Consider the following 20,137-nt stretch of genomic DNA (forward strand, 5'->3'; position numbering starts at 1 on the left):
GTCATAAAACAATATGTGTACTTCTGTTTCATGAGAAACTATTTGTTCTGTAAGCCTTCACCTGAAGTACAATAAAATAAATAAATAAATAATGCTTCATAATTTCCAGATCATCTGTGTGCTTTAGTCAAAAGGCAGTCAGAATAGATGCAGGCTTTGAGGTCAACAGCAGCAGCAGATGTGCCATGGAGGTGGTAGAAATTTCCAGTAACAGATGAAAATAGAATTACTATACTAGCTGTGGGTAGGATCAGAAAATTAGCTCAGAATCTTCTGCCTCCTTATCTGCAGTAAAAGTTATTTTCTTGTGTTTTAGGATAGGCAGTATTCTAGAATGGGCATTTGTTGTTGTTGCTAGATGCTCTCCAGGCAGCTCCAACTTATAGTGACCTTCCGTGCAGCAAAGCGAAATGCTGGCCGGTCCTGCACCATCCTCACAATCATTGCTATGTTTGAGTCCATTGTTGAAGCCTCTGTGACAGTCCATCTCATTGAGGGTCTTCCTCTTTTTTCCTGACCCTCTACTTTACCAAGCATTATACATGTCCAGAGTAAGCGAGATGAAGTCTCACCATCCTTGCTTCTCAGGAGCATTCTGGCTGTACTTCTTCCAAGACAGATTTGTTTGTTCTTCTGGCAGTCCACGGTATATTCAGTATTCTTTGCCAACACTGTAATTCAAAGGCGTCAGTTTTAATTTGGTCTTCCTTATTCATTGTCCAGCTTTTGCATGCATATGAGGCAACTGAAAATACCATGGCTTGAGTCAGGCACGGAGCCATGGTGACGCAGTGGTTTAGAGCTCAGCTGCTAACCAGAAGGTCAGCAGTTCAAATCCACCAGCTGCTCCTGGGAAACCTAATGGGACAGTTCTACTCTGTCCTATAGGGTCACTATGAGTTGGAGTTTACTTGACGGCAAGTTTGAGTCAGGTGCACCTTAGTCTCAAGGTGCCATCTTTGCCTTATTAACACCTTAAAGAGATCTTTTGCAGCACATTTGCCCAGTGCAATACATTGCTTGATTTCTTGACTGCTGCTTCCATGGGCGTTGATTGTTGATCCTAGTAAAATGAAATCCTTGACAATGTCAGTATTTTCTCCGTTTATCGTGATGTTGCTTCTTGGTCCAGTTGTGAGGATTTTGTTTTCTTTATGTTGAGATGTAATCCTTACTGTGGTTGTAGTCTTTGATCTTCATCAGTAATTACTTCAGGAAAGGGCATAACATTTATAAAATAGATAGAAATACTGTCCATCTTAATAGCAAGGAAAATTTATTTTAGAAAATTTCAAACCTTAATTCTCTGACTTTTAAAAGTTGTTTTCCTATGATGCCTTAACTCAAGTTAACATTAACATGTCTCCTGTGTTTATAGCATGTGAAAGCTGCTGAAGTTGTAGAAAAGACAGAAAAGAAGGGCAATGAATTCCCAAAGCAAAATTTTAGTAAGTACTTCTTGGTTTAATGTTGGTAGATCTTTTAAAAAATAGAAACTTCTCTCTGTGCTTACTTTTAACTTCACCAGCTTTCATTGATAAGAAAGATTTATAATGAGTGTGTTCAGCATTGTGGAAGGTACTTTGTGGTTACAAGGATATGTAACACAGTCTCTGCCCCAAGAAGTTTAGGTCTTACAGGGAGAGTCAAAACCAATGATTCCACTCATCCCAGTATGTATACCTTTATAAAATTCTATACCAGTCCCCATATCCCCCTGCCAGCTGCCCCCCTAAAATGAAAATTCCATTATTTTTGTTTTATTAGATGAATTCCAGGATATTAATCCTGATTCCAAGGCAGTGGTAAAAACAGATAAACCTGTGTAAGTATGTGAAAACCTATCAAATCATTTAGCATATACTACTATTTTTAGATGTAATAGATTTAAATGAAAAGGCCTTTGTATTTTTAGAATGTAATATTTTTAGTATGTGGTATTGCTTATAGCATTAATCATCTCTCGGTTATTATTATGATAGCACAATGGGGAATAGCCTATACAGTTTTTCTGTATCAACCAACATAACTCTTTTCAAATTGAGAGACTTAAAGTGAATGAGATTTTTTAAATAATAAAGTATGAATGATAGGAAATTTAATGTTCAGATACACAATATAATACATAAGATATATTAGACATTTAGGTAGATATCAAGGCAGTAGCGGTAATGGTACTTTTTTCTAATATTCTTTAATCTGATCAGTGATAAATTTTTAATTTTCATTATGACTTATGAGAATATTTCCATACTTGACTGTTAATGAATTGCTTTCAGTAAACAACTGTTAATAAATTGCTTTCAGTAAACATTGACTGAATAAAAAATAAAGGACATATGTCAGAGTCATAGGCTAATGTTTAGTAATATATTAAGCAAATGAAATTATTTTGTAGATTACCTGGTGTTTTGGACAATATCTGTGAAAATAAAACAAACTCCAAGTGGGCATGTTGGACACCTGTAAAAAATATTCGACTTTGTAGTAGCCAAAAAGCAAGTACTTCATCAGAAGACACATTTAATCAAGGTGAAACATAGTTTTCTCTGTATGTAATAATAGTTCAGAGAAATAGTCATTTGCTCAAATGTCTAACAAACATTTTAGAATTTAACAAATTTTACATATTATCAGTTTATAAATTTAATAAGAATTTATTTCTTGTTTTCCCACTAGATCTTGTTATCCACAAAAAACTGACTAAACAAAAATCATCCTCTTCAATATCTGATGATAATTCCGAAGAAACAGGAAAGATGCAAAGTACAAAAGAAATAGCGGCAGATAACAAAGTAGATAAAGCGGAATTAGAAATCTGCGACAGAGACAATCAACAACTAAATCATCCTAAATATTTGGAGGAGAAGAATATCGAACATACCAAGCAGAGCGATTGGCGTATTGAGTCTGAAACTACTTTTAAATCAGTGCTCTTAAATAAGACAGTTGAAGAATCTCTGATCTATAGGAAGAAATACATAATGTCAAAAGACGTGAATACTGCTGTTTGCGATAAAAACCCTTCTCCTAGAAAAAATGTGAAAAGTCAGAGAAAATCAGGGAAAAGACTGACTTCTGAACTCAATTCCTGTGATTTGAAACAAAAAAAAATGGTGAGCTAGAAGAGTACTTGGCAAATGGGCACTTAAATACCCACGGAATAAATGAACCCTGAGGCTCCTTATCTTCTCTTTTTGGGTTCCTCCCACTCTTCAGAGCTTGCCTATAGGATTGTCTGTGTACCTCTCCTACAGTCCTTTCCTTCTATTAGAGAGTGAGGACTATATTGTATTTAACATTTGTTTCCCTGCCTGGCCCGGCACAGCTTCATACGCGGTGGCACTCAAACATCTCTTGGGTGAATGTATTAAACCATGACGAGGTTTTTCAAGAAAAGATGTAAGTGGGTTAGAGGACACTATCTTACTTTAACCATCTCAGTAGAACATCCCCAGAACATTTTTGGCTAGTTTGCACCATACTTTGAGACAAAAATTTTACTTTTTGTAGCAGTTACCATAAATCTTGTTTGTCATTGCTACCAAGGTGCAGATTTTTAAAATCTAATCAGAATAGCTTTCTACTCCAACAACTTAATCAGCTTTTTACTCTTCCTAAGAGAAGAGTAAAAATCTTCATAGGCTTTCATTTGTGTTTATCTTCCAGAGGGTTGTTAATACCTAGGTCGGCCAGTTTCTGGAGCCAGTTTAAAATGTCCATAGACTGGAGCACCTCAGTGTGCAAATGAAGTATTTAATAGACAGTCTGTGATTGTTATATATAACTTCACATTATTTATCTTGACTAATGTACTTTTTTTTTTTCTTAAATCTGCAACTCTCTTTTTGTGCCGAATTTGGCTGCATTCTTTTTAGCCAGATCCTTTTGGGTCATGCTAAACCAAGATCTGTCTTTCAATTTTAGTTTTAAACTGTTCAGAGTTTTAGAATTGATTTCACAGAAGTTCCCTCAGCTAGTCATTCCTTTTTTTTCTGGAGTGCGTAGAAACCTAATCATCTTGTCTAAGCTATGCTATGAGTTTTGTTAATCAGTGTCCTGTTTTCAGAAGTTCTCTTCAGTCTTTTAACATCCTCACTCCCTGTGTTATTACATCATGATGCAGGATTTCCTGCCACTCCCGTGGATCTAACACAGTCATCTGTCTGATCCTTTTTCTACTCACTGGATCAGCCCAGAGAAATAGAATCTCTGTGGGTCAATGGTAAGAACTTCCCAAGCTGGCTCCAATTATACTGGAAGTTCTGAAATCATACCCTATTTAAGGGGAGGTTTATTTTTGCAAGCCAAGTAAACTGTCTTCATTTAGTTTATAATTTTAAGAAGGGGTAGTAACTAGTAACTTAATACCTACCATATATCAAAACATATAGCTGATTCCCAGAAAAAAAGTGAAAATAAAACCAGGAGAACTCATATATTTAAGAGTATCTTTGGAGTTTTTCTTAACCAAATTATATAAAATCATGTTGATAATAGTTCTTATACTGAGCCCCTTCAGTTTTTTATGTTTATTTCCTTTTTGGCCTAGGTTAGATCTACAAAGCACTCTGCACAGTTCTGTATGTTACAAGATTTATTCTGAATTGTTTTAATGACTAACCAATCCCAAACTTAACTAAATAATTTCTGACCCCCTTTATTTCCCTTTGTGGTTATAAATAGAACTAGAATTTTCTTAAATCTTTTTAGCCTTTATTTTCCTTTGAAGGTTAACTGGTAGAGTTTTAAAGTAACTTATAAACTGTTTCAGAGAGAAAAGCCAAAAGGGAGAGGATTTGCTGATGCAGCAGAATCCTTGATAAGCCAAATTAACAAGCGTTACAAAGTGAAGGATGATGTAAAGTCTACAAGAAAACTAAAGGAGTCTTGGGTTGACAGGTATGTCCTTAAATTTTACACATGAAATTTTCTTTCAGGTATAACTAAATTGTTTTACATAGTTTTAAAAAGGTTAGTTTTTAACATATGTTGAAATACTGTTAACTTTATAGTAGAAAACACACATTGTTACTTGTTACTTCTATAAATAATAGCAGTTTGAATTATACTGGAAGGGAACTAAATTTGAAATTGGTCATTCTAGTGTCCAATCACATTTTACAAAGTTTCAGAAAACACCATATGGATACAGCATACCATTTCAGAAATAATCTTTAGCATGTAGGCATTTTAGAGTCGTATTTATTGAGTGTAGCAATGAGTCAGACTAAATACATTTTAAATACATTGCTTAATGAAATATGAAATTTAAATGAGCTGGAATGAGTTATTTTTATATAGTAAATATTCCTTGTCTGCAGCCTTTCTGAAGATTTATTATTTTCTCCTTACAAAATGTCTATTTATAGACTGGCAGGTTATTAATTCAAGTTTAAATTAATTCTGGCCTTATTGTATGGCATGAAAAAAATGACTCTCATCAAAGAACTGTTCATTTTAAATTGTTTGGCACCTCCTGCTGCATAAATGACTCAGCTTAGAACTAACTGTTTTAGGTGCTATTTGCTAGGAGTGAAGTTGCAAAATTATCAAAGTAGTGCTCACTTTTTGGATAATTATAGCATATTGAATATAGATTTAGACCCAAATATGTTTTACCTTATATAAAATGGTTTTTATGAAAAATATTCTACTGATATTTAATTGCCTTTTTTTTTTTTATTTTGGCAATACCTTTTTTATAGTGGTTTTTCAAACAGATCTGATCTACAACTCAGTAAGGTAGGTTTCATTTGTTTACACCAAACCCGTAGTCAGACTCAATGATACTAGGCTGTAAATACTGAAATAGAAAAGCAGGAGGATACAGCCAGATTGATGTTTTCGGAATATTGATAAATGGATTATAACAACTGTTAAGTTTAGTGACAAGTACTCAAAATAATCCCCTAACCTTCTGTTCTGCTTTTCAAAGAAAGTGCTTCTTTTACACATATAAGCACAATATTTATACTTTTTGGTACATGTCCTGATCGCCATGCTTTTTTTTGCCTAACTGATCCCATCTCTCATGCCAGTCAGATCCTTTTGAAGTCCATATTTTTGTTAAAAACATTAACTGTTTATGAGGCTCAAAATAGCAACCAACTTTGATTTACTCCTCAAAGTGGCTTCTCATCTCTACTTTATTTGTAAATTCTTCTAAAATCTTACCCCTCCTGTCTGTGTCAACCCTTCTTATCCTAGTTCTGTTCTGATTTCTAATCCCTGGAGGATGACAATAGCCTTTATGTAATTCTCCTGGCCTCTAGTATTTCTCTGTGCCAGTTCATTCACTGCATTCAAGACCAGCTGTTTTCTTTCTGAAGTACACAGCTTCAGTCATGTTCAGAAACCACCTTTTGGTCCCTGTTGCTTACTGAATTAAATAAAGACATAGCCTGGCTCCCTAGTCCCTTTAAAGATTGTCTTATTTCCTAATATTAGTTCTCTAGACATGTCTTAAGTTTCTGTTTATCCGTTTTTCTTCCCCCTTTGGAAAGAACTCTGGCCTGAGTCAGTAGGCACTCTCACCCGCTGTTCTGATTGTCAAAGCCTTACCCCCTTGGAAACCCTGCTTCAGATTCTACCTTAGTAGGAAAACTTTTCGAGGTGCCCTGCCCCAAAACCCAAATGGGCAGAAAGTCTGAATCTGCATGATAATAACTTTGTACTTTTTTTAATATATATTTTTATTCAGGATATGTTTTTTTTCCTTCCTCTTCTTTTACTAAAGTATCGCTGTTTTGAATCATCTTTGTGTCCTCTGTAACACCTTTGCTCATCTTTGCATCCCCTTTAACATCCTTGCTCATCTTTATATCCTCTCTAACACCTAGCACACAAAGGAGGAATTGAACATATGTACCTAAATAGTGGCAAAAATCATATTGGAAAGAATAAGTCAGATAAGTGATCAGAGAAGTAATATATTGAGAAGTGGACTTTTTGGACTAATGCAAATATTTCTATATAAAATAGCCAAAATAAATAAAGATGAATCACAAGTTAAAACGGATATTTTAGATTTTAATATTTCCAACTTACTATATATTACTGTATTATTTCTGATCAGTAATCAATCAGTTTAACAATATTATTTATTAGTTAATTATAGGTAAATTAATGAAACATTAATTTATTAAAATTTGTTTTATTAAACTTCTTTTCTGTCCTCACTACTTTTTGATCTGATTGAATATATTTTGAGCTGTAGATTATATAAATAATCTTACACATTTTTTTCCTTAGTACTAATCGATAACTTTTCAACTGTCTCACGTAAGATTTTATATAAACGTTAGCCTCTCCCAGTTTTTCTACTTAAGTGTTTAAAACAAATGAGAGTCTGAAAAAGTAAATGTAAAAGTAGAAGCACATTTGTTTTGTGATTCTACAATCACCAAATTTCAGCTTGGAGAGAGAATACCAGTAAGGTCGTTTATCTATATACAGTAATGTTAGTAAATGTTAAGGATAAAGGGTCTTATATTTTGTATTAGCATTCTACAGTACTTTCTATTATATTTTGAGTTAATATTTAGGCCTTCAATAAGTATTAAGACTTAATATTTTTATTGAATTTACATTAAGGAGAATGTTACAAAAAGCCAGATTTATATTATTGGTAACATAACTGGAAAATATATGAAAATTTAATTGCATATGTTATTTGTCTAGTATTTTAAAAATTTGGATGGTTTTATGTAAACCTCTTTTGTATTTAGGAAAAGGTTCAGAAAAAAAGTTTTAGACAGCTGAAGACTACTTTTGTTAATGTTACTTCTGAATGCCCATTGTAAGTACTTTTTCATAAGTCTTTTTGTTTTCTTCATACTTGAAGAGACTGTATTTATTGTATAATGGAGTTAATGCTTTTCTTCATTTTCACAGGGATGATGTTTACAATTTTAATTTGAATGGAGCTGATGAACCTGTTATAAAACTTGGAGTAAGCTAGAAATCAATAGTTATTTTGTATTTAGTTACTGATTAGTTTTATTTACCATGCAGTAATTAGAGAGTATACTTTTAGATTTGCATCCTTTTATAGCTATGTTTTAATTTTTAAAAATATGACATAAAGTATTTGGATAGTCAACCTAGGTATGTTTAGTTTCTTTTGGAATGAGGTAGAGAAAAATGAGTAATTATGAGGGAGACACTTTACTCATACTGCTTTATCAAGAACATCATTTTCCTTATTGATGAAACAAATGTAAAATAATTACTCTCATGTTTTGTTTCTAGTATATTTTATAGTATTAGCTTTCTTCTTAGATATGACAATACTTTAATGTATTTTAGTAGTCTTAATTTTATTGTCAAAAATTTGATTCTATGAAGTGATAGAAACTAGATTTTATGTTTACTTTTTTTTTTAGTTTTTAGTTACCGTATTTTGACACTAAGAACTCTTTTTTTAACGTTTATTTACAACATAGGTCCAGGAATTTCAAGCTACAGCTAGAGAAGCCTGTGTGGATAATTCAATAAAATTGTAGGTGTTTTTATTGTAATTAGTTCAGATTAAAATATACTTATCTAGTTTTTTCCTTTTATTTCTTAAATACCTTATCCCAGTCTATCTTTCTGAGAGTTTGTAACTTTTGAGAAGAGTGAATAAAAATGCTACTGCCATGATTATTTCCCTTATGGTTCTGTTACTTCAGCATTTACTTCTAAGATTACTTAAGATGCTGATTCTGTGCACTTCAGATATTAGTTATATATTTCAGATCATAAATCTGAAAGGACTTGTTAGCCGCTTAAACAAACCTCGTTATTTTATAATTAACTGAGGTCAGGGAGGATAAGTGACTTGGCCGGAATTACACAGCTAATTAGTAAGAGAGTAAGGGTGAAAACCCATGTCTAATTGTCCAGTACATGCTACCTAAGATAAAGGTATTTTAAAATTAATACATATTTTTGTTTAAGGGTAGGTGTAAGGAATCATGATGAACTTGAACCTTCTCTCAAAACAAAAGATAAAAGAGTAAGTCGTAATAGCCAAATACGTCTATTAAAACCAGTGTTTCTTTTCATCATATTTTAATGCCAAAGACTGTCATAGAACCAGAAAACAAAAATATTTGGATCATTTTGTCCCCTTTATGAGATGACTTGTATTCCCAGTATGGTTTTTCTTATGGTCTTTGAGCTGTTTGTAGTCATCTAGTAATAGAAGAGGAATCCCTGGGTGGTACAAATGGTTAACACGCTCAGCTACTAACCAAAAGGTCGGAGGTTTGAGTGCACCCAGAGGTGCCTCAGAAGAAAGGCCTACTCTGACATACATGGGGTGACCGTGAGTTAGAATCGACTAGACAGCAGCTGGTTTTATTCTATTTTATTCTATTTATGGATGTAAGTTGTTTTGATTTAACTTTTAATTAACAACAACAAAATATTAAATCTCTGTCTCTGATCTGGATTTCTCAGTGACTTCCCTGGATAGCTGCTTAATGCTATGTAGATTAGAATGTTGAAAATAAGAGATTAATTTTTCTGCTTTTGGCTTAACTTACCTTGCATGACATATAAGAAGATGTATTGATTTATTACAAGAGTCCTTTTTTTCCCCATAGATTATAAAAAATCATAAAAAGAAGCATCTTTTTAGTGATACTGAAGCAGAGTACAAATGTGATGACAACAAGACCGATATCAGCTGGTTAAGAGAACCGAAGTCGAGACCGCAGCTGATAGACTATAGCAGGAATAAAAACGTGAAGGGACAGAAAAGTGGTAAACCCAGTAAGAGACTACTTTTTAGAGGAATGTTGCAAATGACTTTACTATTTCACCTGTAATAAGGAGCTTTGTTGGTTGAAAGTATATTTTTGTATGTAAACAGTGTCATACCTATATACCATTATGTGAACAATGTTTATACCTGTACACCATTATGAATGTAGACAATAGAGTGAAAGCAGATATGTCGAAACTGTATAGCTGTTGTGTTATTTTGTTAGTTTTGGTAATATGGCTGTATTTCTTTTATAATGAAAATAATGAGTTACTGTTTTTTTTTTAATTAGACCTTAGGGGCACAAAATATACTTTCTCATAATCCTTGATTCATGACATACTCTCATCATTTGTCCACTCATGGGCCACTGTTACTCAGTTTTTTGGTTAATTAGTTATATTGAGTCATGTATTAAATACTCATGAACCCACTACCCTAAACCAAAACCAAAGCTCAGATTTTGACAGTAATCTGTATCTAACTAAACATACACGTAAATATAAGTATCTGCCACATTCAGCATAAATTTAAAAATACATATGTATATATATTACACATACATGCACACACAAACTTCTTAGGAATTCATATAGATGCAGTAAAAGTATGTCAAAAGGAAAGCAATTTTTTGTTGTAAAAAATATAACACAGCATTTACCAATTCAACATATTTTACATGTACAATTCAGTGACACTACATGCATTCCTCATGTTCAGCAACCATCACCAGTGTCCACTGCCAAGTTCTCCATCACTGTAAGCGGATACTCAGATACCTCCTGCCCCTGGTAACTGCTAATAAACTTTGGTCTCTGTATATTTGCCTATTCTGGATATTTCATATACATGGGATCATATATTGTTTGTCCTTTTGTGATTGAAAGCAGTTTTTTTGAAGAATTTTTTTTTTCTGCCTAAATCTTCCAGAAAATGTTTTCCCAACATATTCCTTCTACTTTTTCTTTGTGATAGTGAATCTCTTGAAGCAGTTTATAAGAGTTAGAGGTGTGGGTTTTTGACTAGAGATAATTATGATTTTAATAGCTTAACATCAATTTCAGTGTTTACTAATGCACAAAGATTTTATATCGTCCACTTTTAAAAGAAGACTTAAGATAACTCTGAGCATCTCAGTCAAATTTATGTTTGTTTTAAGGGAATCAGCTTTTACTTTAGTTCAGGATAAAAATAACCAGTAGTGACCTGTATGTGTTAGGAAGACTGGGTGGTAGTTTAAAAAGAGGTAAAAATAGTATGAGAGAGAGAAACAGATCATCATGTATAAAAGGGACAGCAGGATCATCATATACAACAGGGACAGAAGTATGAAATAGCACAGTGGATTAAGGGAGCACAGTCATTTGAGGTCTTTGGAATATAGATCATGGGGTGGGAAGATGGTGACTGATGAAGGTGGACCTACAAGTAGTAGAGTAATTCATGGATGTATTATAAGCCAGGGAGAAACATGACAAGAATCGCATGCCTTCACGGAGCTTAATGGCCTAGTGGGAAGATGTACAAGTAAAGACATTTATAACAAAGTGAAAGATTAGAACTCTTGGGCAGGTGTTAAATGTTGGAGTACTTTAGCAGTAATACTTATAAAATTGAACCTGTGAGTGAATGACTACAAGTCAATATGTGTGAGCTGGCTTATTGCTCATCTATCTTTGTGGACCTTCTGTCCAAGAATGCTTTGCTTTCTTGGTTTGCATAATCCCATTTCTTAGGCTTCGGAAAATATTTAGAAAGATGACATTGTGTTTGAAAGGCAAAAAGGGAACAGGGACCAAATCTGCGCTGAGTAATATGGATAAGTCTCAGAAACCTTATGTGGGTGAAAAATAAAGCAAACGATAGACCATTACGTATAACGTGATACTTTTTTAAAATAAAGTTCATTATATTGTTTTAGGATACATACCTGTGAAATGAAACATAATTTTTTTTAGAGCAAATGTACGAGAAAAATTTCAGGATAGTGATTACCTTTTGCTGGGGAGTGGGGTGGAGGGGTGGGGGCGATATAGAGGGTGGCATAAGAGAGTACACATAAGTAGATTCAACATTATTCATAATCTAGTTCTTAAAATGGTAGATTCATGGGTGTTAACTTTATAACTTATGTTGTGTATTCTCTTGTATGTTTAAAAAGTTTTATAATATAAAGTAAGAGAAGGGAAATTAATCATTGATAGCATACCAAACACTGTACAAGTTATCAGTGTTGGGTTAGCCTCGAATCATCTTGAAATTTAAATTTGTGAATGAGCTTAAAGATGTATTTTTGTTTCTGTTTATGCCTTTTCATTTATATATGCATAAATGTTCTAATAAATGTTCATGCCAGTTCTTATCTATTTGAAAAATTGAACCTTATTTTTCTGAACTGCAGGACCGTCCTTGGAAAGGGGACAACCAAGATACAAAGCGGTAAGGCCGAGAAGTTTGTGTTCAAAATCCCTTTACAAATTCTTTTTCTCATCATGTAGAAATAATTCATATGTCATCTCAGAATTAATTTTTCCTTGTTATCAGTTGTTTTGCGTAATTGTTACTGCCTCTGAACACTTTCTCCCACCTTGTGTCCTTTTGAATCAGGTTGGCCTTACTTTGAATGTTTTTTATTCTGTGGTTATAGATGTTTTATATCCGTCTCTTTTTCTTCTTTCTTTTCTTTAATATTTAAGTTAGAGAACAACTTTCTGGCCTCTGAGTGATTTAATGATAGGGATCAAAAGGTGGTAGAGAAGATATTTGAAATGGGAAGAAGAAATTCAGTCTTTTGGGGGGGAGTATTAATCAGGAATCTTTTTATTACTGTATTATGTATATCTTGTCACAGTGCCACTTTTATAGCAAATAGCTTGTATTTGTTATATCTCAAATATTGGTTGAATAATATTTGGGAATTTTTCTCCTAAAGACACCCAGCAAAAACATCACCAAAAAGGTAGATGAGACAGTTCCAGATAGGCGAACCAGACTTCCACGAAGAGCAGCAAAAACTAAAAAAAATTATAAAGATCTCTCAAATTCAGAATCAGAGAGTGAGTCAGAATTTTCACATCCACTTAAAGAGAAATTGCTAGTAAAGGTAAATAGATACAATTCAGATTAATAATATATAAAAGACTCTTAAAATAATAAATGTATAGTATATATTCATTAAAATGTTAAAGTTACTTTGTCACTTTTTAAGACTTTATCTTCTATATGAGAAAACTTACAGACTAATTTAAAAAATTAGTCCTTAGGCAATATAATACTAAATTTTGTAATAATTTGGCATTAGTGTTAATAAAACAAATGTCTGACGCTAATAAAATTATAACTTTGATATAGTATCTTTGTAACTTGACCTTTCAAAATTATGTTAGGAAGCTGTGGATCTTTCTCTTGAGTTAAAGTAAAAATATTGGGGTCTGAAGTTCTTCCTGTACACTGCCCCTACCTGTGCCCATTCCTGACTTCTTCCGTGTGTCTCTTAATATTACAGACATATTCCCAGCCACCTATTCTTGAAAGGTTTTTAAACAAACTAAAGTAAAATAATATAGTGCTTACAGTGTGCCAGGTGCTATTCTAAGCACTTTATAGATTTTACTTTTTATATTCTTGTAAGCACTATAGGTGATCAGTACTGTTATTATCATCCCTGTTTTACAAATGAGAAAACTGAGGCTTAGAGAAGTGAAGGAACTTCTCCAAGGTCATATAGCTAGGCGAGTGGTAGACTAGGATTTGAACCCAGGCAGTCTGGAACTAAAGGCAGGTCTCTACCACTACATTTTGCTGATTTTAAATCCTCTAACCTCCGTCTCCCCTTGATTGGAACCTTGTTATCATTCACATGGAAGACTTTAAGTACTTCATCACTTATTTCCACATTTTCTATCTTTTTTTTAACTTTAATTTACATACACATAGATCAGTCTCCTAGGCCACCTGTCATCCCTTCCCTCTTCAAACACACACACGAAAGACGTTCAAAGCATGAGCACTCCTTCCTGTTCCCAGTATGTCCTCCTTTCCCCTACCATCTTCTTTCACAAACTCCTGAGCATCTCAAGTAGCATGAAATCTAGGCACTCTTTCTGGTTTCTTCTTTGAACCCTTATAGCTTTTTTCTTTTATTTTTTTTTATCTGTCATGATATTTATTACAATCGCCTGTGTATTCCGTTTTCCTGTGAATGTCTTATGCCTTCCAGTGTGTCAGGAAGTCCCTCCCTGCTCATGTGTGTCAGGAAGTCCCTCCCTGCTCATAGGTAGGCCCTTGTTATGCCCGAATGTAGTAATAGAGTGTTTTGTATGTAAGATATTTAATAAATATTTAATGTGATATAATTAGATGGCTTTATACATCCAAATATAAATATTTATATTCGAGTGTAATTTGAAAGTTATCAATACATTTAGGAGGAAAACAGCCATTCCAGAAGTAAAACCATGAAGCTGCCGACGAAACCACAGAATGCTTCCCCTGCTGAGACAAGACAGGAGCGGCCCAGAGAACGGGGGCGGGAGAGCTCACTTCTAGTAAAAGATGCGTTGAGAGGCAACAGCCTGGACTTCTCCTCTGTGTCTTTATCTGAGACTTCATCATCTATAGAAGTAATGAGAGGTATCATTTTATTTTTCCTTTAGCTGAATAATTCCCTGTAACATTAATGATGTGAAAATAATAATTTCAAAAATAATTTTGAGGGCATATATTTAAAATTATAGGTATAAAAACATTTTTAAACTGGTTAATGCCAAAACTGAAAAAAAAAAACCCACTGCCGTTGAGTCGATTCTGACTCATAGTGACACTATAGGACAGAGTAAAACTGCCCCATAGGGTTTCCAAGGAGCACCTGATGGATTCAAACTGCCTACCTTTTGGTTAGCAGCCATAGCTCTTAACCTGCTACGCCCACCAGGGTTTCCAGTTAATGCCAGTAACTTAGTTTTTGCTAAGCAGATTTGGGACAGTGTTAATAAGATACTGAAATTTTCCATGTTAGGAAGTTAAAATGCTTCAACATAAAAATTATATATATATGTATTCACTAATTATAATGTAAAAGCACAAATAAATGTGTAATCTTAATGTTTTTAGCTCAAAATATATTTGAAAACATGAAAATAATTGGGGATTTCTATCTTTTCTTTTGCCATTTCATTGACCAAAGTCTCTAAGAAATTTCCTGGTGCATTCTGTGACCCCATATTTATGAATAGTTGAGGTTTTGCTTTTACTTTAGAAATAATTGGCAAAGAAAAATTCATATTCTTTGAAGCTCTGGCATATTTATACTTATCTAGAATAGAAATTATGACAATAAGTTTGTACGTTTTGTATCTTTTTAGTTCCTTTTAAGGGTATTTTAAGGCATGTTAATCATGTTAATCTACATGTTAATCATTTCAGTTAAAATTCAAGACTTAAAAAGCTTATCAGTTAATGTACTTATGCTCCCTCCAAAGTAAACTATTTTGCGTTCTTTCCTTGAGTATTTTCATAGTGCTCAGGACCACTGTCATTTCAGATAATCACATACTAAGAGGACAGATAGACATGGCCTGATTTGATCTCAAAACTGGCTGTCTGAAAATTTATTTATACTGACTTACTGTAGCAATGGATTTCCTCATTCATACATGAGGGATTTAGACCAAGTCTCTTTCAACCATAAAATTCTGTGAATTTTTAATATATATGATAGTGTTGGCTATGATATCTCAATACTCAAGATGTAATATTTAGAGATTATATTCCAGCTCATGCTATAAATGTTTTTGTTTGAAATGTTTTGAAAGTTTTTATGAGTACACTTACATTTTAAATTTGGCCATAAATATTTTTCAAAGAATTATAAAATATTTTAAACATAATTTTGATTTATTGAAACTTTATCCTTTTTAAGTACAGCTAAGATTTGATAAATTAATATATTCTTAGAATTTAAGTTAGTCGTGCTGTGTCTAAAAAAGACACCAACACTTCAGTGATAATACCTGCCATCTATTTTTTGTTTATGTGTTTTGTGGGGCAATATAGGTATAGAGAAAATAACAGAAAGGAATTTTACTCAGAATTATGACTGTTTAACAACAAAATCTGTATCACCTTCTCCAAAAAACACATCACTTGAGTCCTTAAATAGTAAAAATGGAGTTGGAAGTTCAATAAAGTCACCTCAAAGCAGTGAGAAAAATTTAACATGTGCAAGAGAAAGTTGCTCACCAATTCCACGTCTACTCTTTTTGGTAAGAATGTATATTGTTTTCCTTTATCAGATATATCTGAAGGGACTGATTTGCCTGTAATCAATCAATTATGCATTCTTTATTTACTTAAGGTTTGGGGTTTGGTCTGGGGGTAGAGGGTAAAATGTAAGTAAGATACAGTTCCCAGCCTCAGCAGACCCAGCAGATAAATATGTAGCAATACGGGAGGAGAAATGTGGTGGCATGAGAGGTAGCCTTCTGGTAAGAGTTCTCTGATAGGAAGAAGGATCACTTCCAGAGTCTACATATCAAGATGATGTACATCATTTTCTAGATTCAAATGGACTTTTTCCTGCAATACAGGCACTTCTTTCAGATTTCACCATAATTCACACTGTTAGTTTTCCTGGTTAAGAGCTCAGCTGCTAACAAAAAGGTCAGCAGTTCAAATCCACCAGCCACTCCTTGGAAACCCTATGGGGCAGTTCTACTCTGTCCTGTAGGTAGCTATGGGTCGGAATTGACTCGACGACAATGGGTTTGGTTTTTGGGGGGTTTGGTGGCACAGTGGTTAAGTGCTCAGCTGCTAACTGAAAGGTCAGCAGTTTTAACCCCCCAGCCCCTCTGAGGGAGAAAAATGTGGCAGTGCTCTTCCATAAAGATTAACCCATTGCTGTTGAGTCGATTTTCATTCGTAGTAGAACTGCCCCAAAGGGTTTCTAAGGCTGTAAATCTTTACGGAAGCAGACTGTCACACCTTTTTCCCATGGAGTGGCTGGTGAGTTTGAACCGCCAACTTTTTGGTTGGCAGCCGAGTGCTGTAACCACTGTACCACCAGGGCTCCTTAAATTATATAGGTATGCTAGAAAGTTTTTAAGAAAGACAACAGAGTCAGGAATCAATTATGGTTCCAAGTAGGGGAAGTAACTAAAAAATTTGATGTATGAAGAGTAATTTTGTACTTTGAAAAGTTTAACTTTTTTTTTAAAGTTGTGAATACTTTGGTGCCAGTTTACAAAGCCTTCCCCCACCTCTTGGGTTGTATATGTAACTCAGTTTGGAGAACTAGTTACAGAACTGGTTGCCAAGATATTCCTATAACTCATTATTACTGAGTATGGTAGAAAGTTTTGAGTCAGAAGAATTGGGTTTAAATCCTGGATTTACTATTTGCTAGCTGTGTAATATTTTACGAGTTAATCTCTCTGTACCTCAGTTTTCTCACTTGTAAAATGGGGTTGTGTAAATAAGCTAATTATGCAAACATAGTAAATTACAAGGTAATTCCAAAGGTGGAATTAATGACTGTTAAAGCACATCTGTCTTCTTGAGCCATTCTTTGAAATCTTCTGTTCAGCTCTTTTACTTCATTTCTTCCATTCGTTTTAGAGTCTTCTGACATCCATTTTGGTTTTTTCTTTCTTTCCTGTCTTTTTAATGACCCTTTGCTTTCTTCATGTATGATGTTCTTGATGTCATCCCACAACTTGTCTGATCTTCGGTCATTAGCGTTCAGTGCGTCAAATCTATTCTTCAGATGGTCTCCAGATTCAAGTGGGATATACTCGGTCATATTTTGGTTCTCGTGGACTTGTTTACATTTTCTTCAGCTTCAGCTTGAACTTCCGCAGTCAGCCCCGGTCTTGTTCTGACTGATGATATTGAGCTTTTCCATCATCTCTTTCCACAGATGTAGTTGATTTGATTCCTGTGTTTTCCATCCAGTGATGTCCACGTGTATAGTTGCCATTTATGTTGTTGAAAAAAGATATTTGCAATGAGTAAGTCATTGGTCTTGCGAAACTCTATCATGTGATCTCCGGTGTCATTTCTGTCACCAAGGCCATATTTTCCAACTACTGATCCTTTTTTTTTGATTCCAACTTTCGCATTCCAATCAGTAGTAATTATCAATGCATCTTGACTGCATGTTTGATCAATTTCAGATTGCGTAAGTTGGTAAAAATCTTCAATTTCCTCATCTTTGTCATTAGTGGTTGATGTGTAAATTTGAATAACAGTTATGATCATTAAGGTTGTGTGTCAGCTTGGCTGGGCCATGATTCTCAGTGGCTTGGCAGTTATGATATAATCTGGCAGTCATATGATGATGTGATCACTTCCATGATGGGATATGGTGTGAGTAGCCAATCAATTGAAAGGGAGTTTCTTTGGGGGAATGGCCTCCATCCGATATAGGTGTACTCATGGATTTTTGCTTGCTCTGGATCCTGTAGCTGGTTCCTGCTCATCTGACCTCCGGTTCTTGGGACTTAAACTAATAGCTGATCTGCCAATCTTGGGTTTGCCAGCTGCTACAGCTACATGAGTCAGGAGAAGCCTTCAGCCTGACCCATGGACTTGGAACTTTCCAGCCTCTACAACTGCATGAGCCATTTCCTTAATAGAAATCTCTCTCTCTCTCTCTCTATATATATATATATGTATATATATAAACAATTTACTGGTTTTGCTTCTCTAGAGAACCCACCCTAAGGCAGTTATATGAACTCTTGAACACAGAGTAGCTAAAGGGAATGGAAAAAATGATGAAGTAAAAGAGCTGAACAGAATATTTCAAAGGGTGGCTCGAGAAGACAAAGTATTATAATGAAATGTGCAAAGACCTGGAGTTAGAAAACCAAAAGGGAAGAACACACTCGGTGTTTCTCAAGAGGAAAGAATTGAAGAAAAAATTCAAGCCTCAAGTTGCAATTCCAAAGGATTCTATAGGCAAAATATTGAATGACGCAGGAAGCATCAAAAGAAGATGGAAAGAATACAGAGAGTCACTATACTGAAAAGAATTAGTCAATATTCAGCCATTTCAGGAAGTAGCATAAGATCAAGAAACAGTGGTATTGAAGGAAGAAGTCTAAGCTACACTGAAGGCATTGGCAAAAAAACAAGCCTCTAGGAATTGACAGACTATCAATTGAGATGTTTCAACAAACGAATGCAGTTCTTGAGGTGCTCACTCGTCTTATTCCAAGAAATTTGGAAGACAGCTACCTGGCCAGCCAACTGGAAGAGATCCATATTTGTGGCTATTCCAAAGAAAGGTAATCCAACACAATGTGGAAATTATCAAACAATATCATTAATATCACCCGCAAGTAGAATTTTGCTAAAGATAATTCAAAAACAGTGGCAGCAGTACATCAACCGGGAACTGCCAGAAATTCAAGCCGGATTCGGAAGAGGACATGGAATGAGGAATATCACTGCTGATGTCAGATGATGTTGGCTGAAAGTAGAGAGTACCAGAAAGATGTTGTCTTAGTTATCTAGTGCTGCTATAACACAAATACCACAAGTGGGTGGCTTAAACAAACAGATTTATTCTCTCACAGTCTAGGAGGCTAGCAGTCCAAATTCAGGGTGCCAGCTCCAGGGGAAGGCTTTCTCTCTCTGCTGGCTCTGGGAGAAGGTCCTTGTCATCAGTCTTCCCTGGTCAAGGAGCTTCTCAGCACAAGGACCCCAGGTCCAAAGGACGCGCTCTTCTCCTGCCTCTTGTTTCTTGGTGGTGTGAGGTCCTCATGTCTCTATGCTTGTTTGTCTCTTTTGTATCTCAAAAGAGATTGACCTAAGACACAACCTAATGTTGTAGATTGAGTCCTGCCTCATTAACATAACTGCCGCTAATCCCACCTCATTAACATCATAGAGGTAGAATTTACAACACACAGAAAAATCATACCAGATGACAAAATTGTGGACAGTCACACAGTACTGGGAATCATGGACCAGCCAAGTTGACACACTTTTGTGGGGACACAGTTCAGTCCATAAAAGATGTTTACCTGTGTTTTATTGACTATGCAAAGGCATTTGACTGTATGGATCATAGCAAATTATGGACAACACTGAGAAGAATGGGAATGCCAGAACACTTAATTGTGCTCATGAGGAGCCTATACTTAGAGCAAGAGGCAGTTGTTGAAACAGAACAAGGGGGTACACCGTGGTTTAAAGTCAGGAAAGGTGTGCACCAGGGTTGTATCATTTCACCAGACTTAAGTAATCTGTTTAGTAAGTAATCTGAGAAGCTGGACTATATGAAAAAGAATGTGGCATCAGAATTGGTGGAAGATTCATTAACAACCTGTGATATGCAGATGACACAACCTTGCTTGCTGAAAGTGAAGAGGACTTAAA

General features: G+C 34.7%; 1 protein-coding gene across 3 annotated transcripts in view; it reads left to right on the forward strand.

The window, feature by feature from the left end:
- SYCP2 (synaptonemal complex protein 2) overlaps positions 1–20,137 on the forward strand; it is a 56,885-nt gene that overhangs the window by 28,129 nt on the left and 8,619 nt on the right. Inside the window, exons 19-33 of one of the 3 annotated variants that reach the window (XM_004370526.2) lie at positions 1,379–1,448; positions 1,768–1,825; positions 2,399–2,532; positions 2,680–3,116; positions 4,775–4,902; positions 5,709–5,745; positions 7,731–7,801; positions 7,897–7,954; positions 8,448–8,503; positions 8,944–9,001; positions 9,594–9,762; positions 12,156–12,193; positions 12,687–12,857; positions 14,182–14,386; positions 15,809–16,017. In XM_004370526.2, the coding sequence (XP_004370583.2) occupies positions 1,379–1,448; positions 1,768–1,825; positions 2,399–2,532; positions 2,680–3,116; positions 4,775–4,902; positions 5,709–5,745; positions 7,731–7,801; positions 7,897–7,954; positions 8,448–8,503; positions 8,944–9,001; positions 9,594–9,762; positions 12,156–12,193; positions 12,687–12,857; positions 14,182–14,386; positions 15,809–16,017 (1,899 nt within the window). The remainder of the gene's footprint in view (positions 1–1,378; positions 1,449–1,767; positions 1,826–2,398; positions 2,533–2,679; positions 3,117–4,774; positions 4,903–5,708; positions 5,746–7,730; positions 7,802–7,896; positions 7,955–8,447; positions 8,504–8,943; positions 9,002–9,593; positions 9,763–12,155; positions 12,194–12,686; positions 12,858–14,181; positions 14,387–15,808; positions 16,018–20,137) is intronic. The other 2 variants (XM_023742628.1, XM_023742631.1) reach the window with 2 other exon arrangements.

The sequence above is a fragment of the Trichechus manatus genome, unplaced genomic scaffold, assembly GCF_000243295.1.
Source record: "Trichechus manatus latirostris isolate Lorelei unplaced genomic scaffold, TriManLat1.0 scaffold00008, whole genome shotgun sequence".
Taxonomy (NCBI): domain Eukaryota; kingdom Metazoa; phylum Chordata; class Mammalia; order Sirenia; family Trichechidae; genus Trichechus; species Trichechus manatus.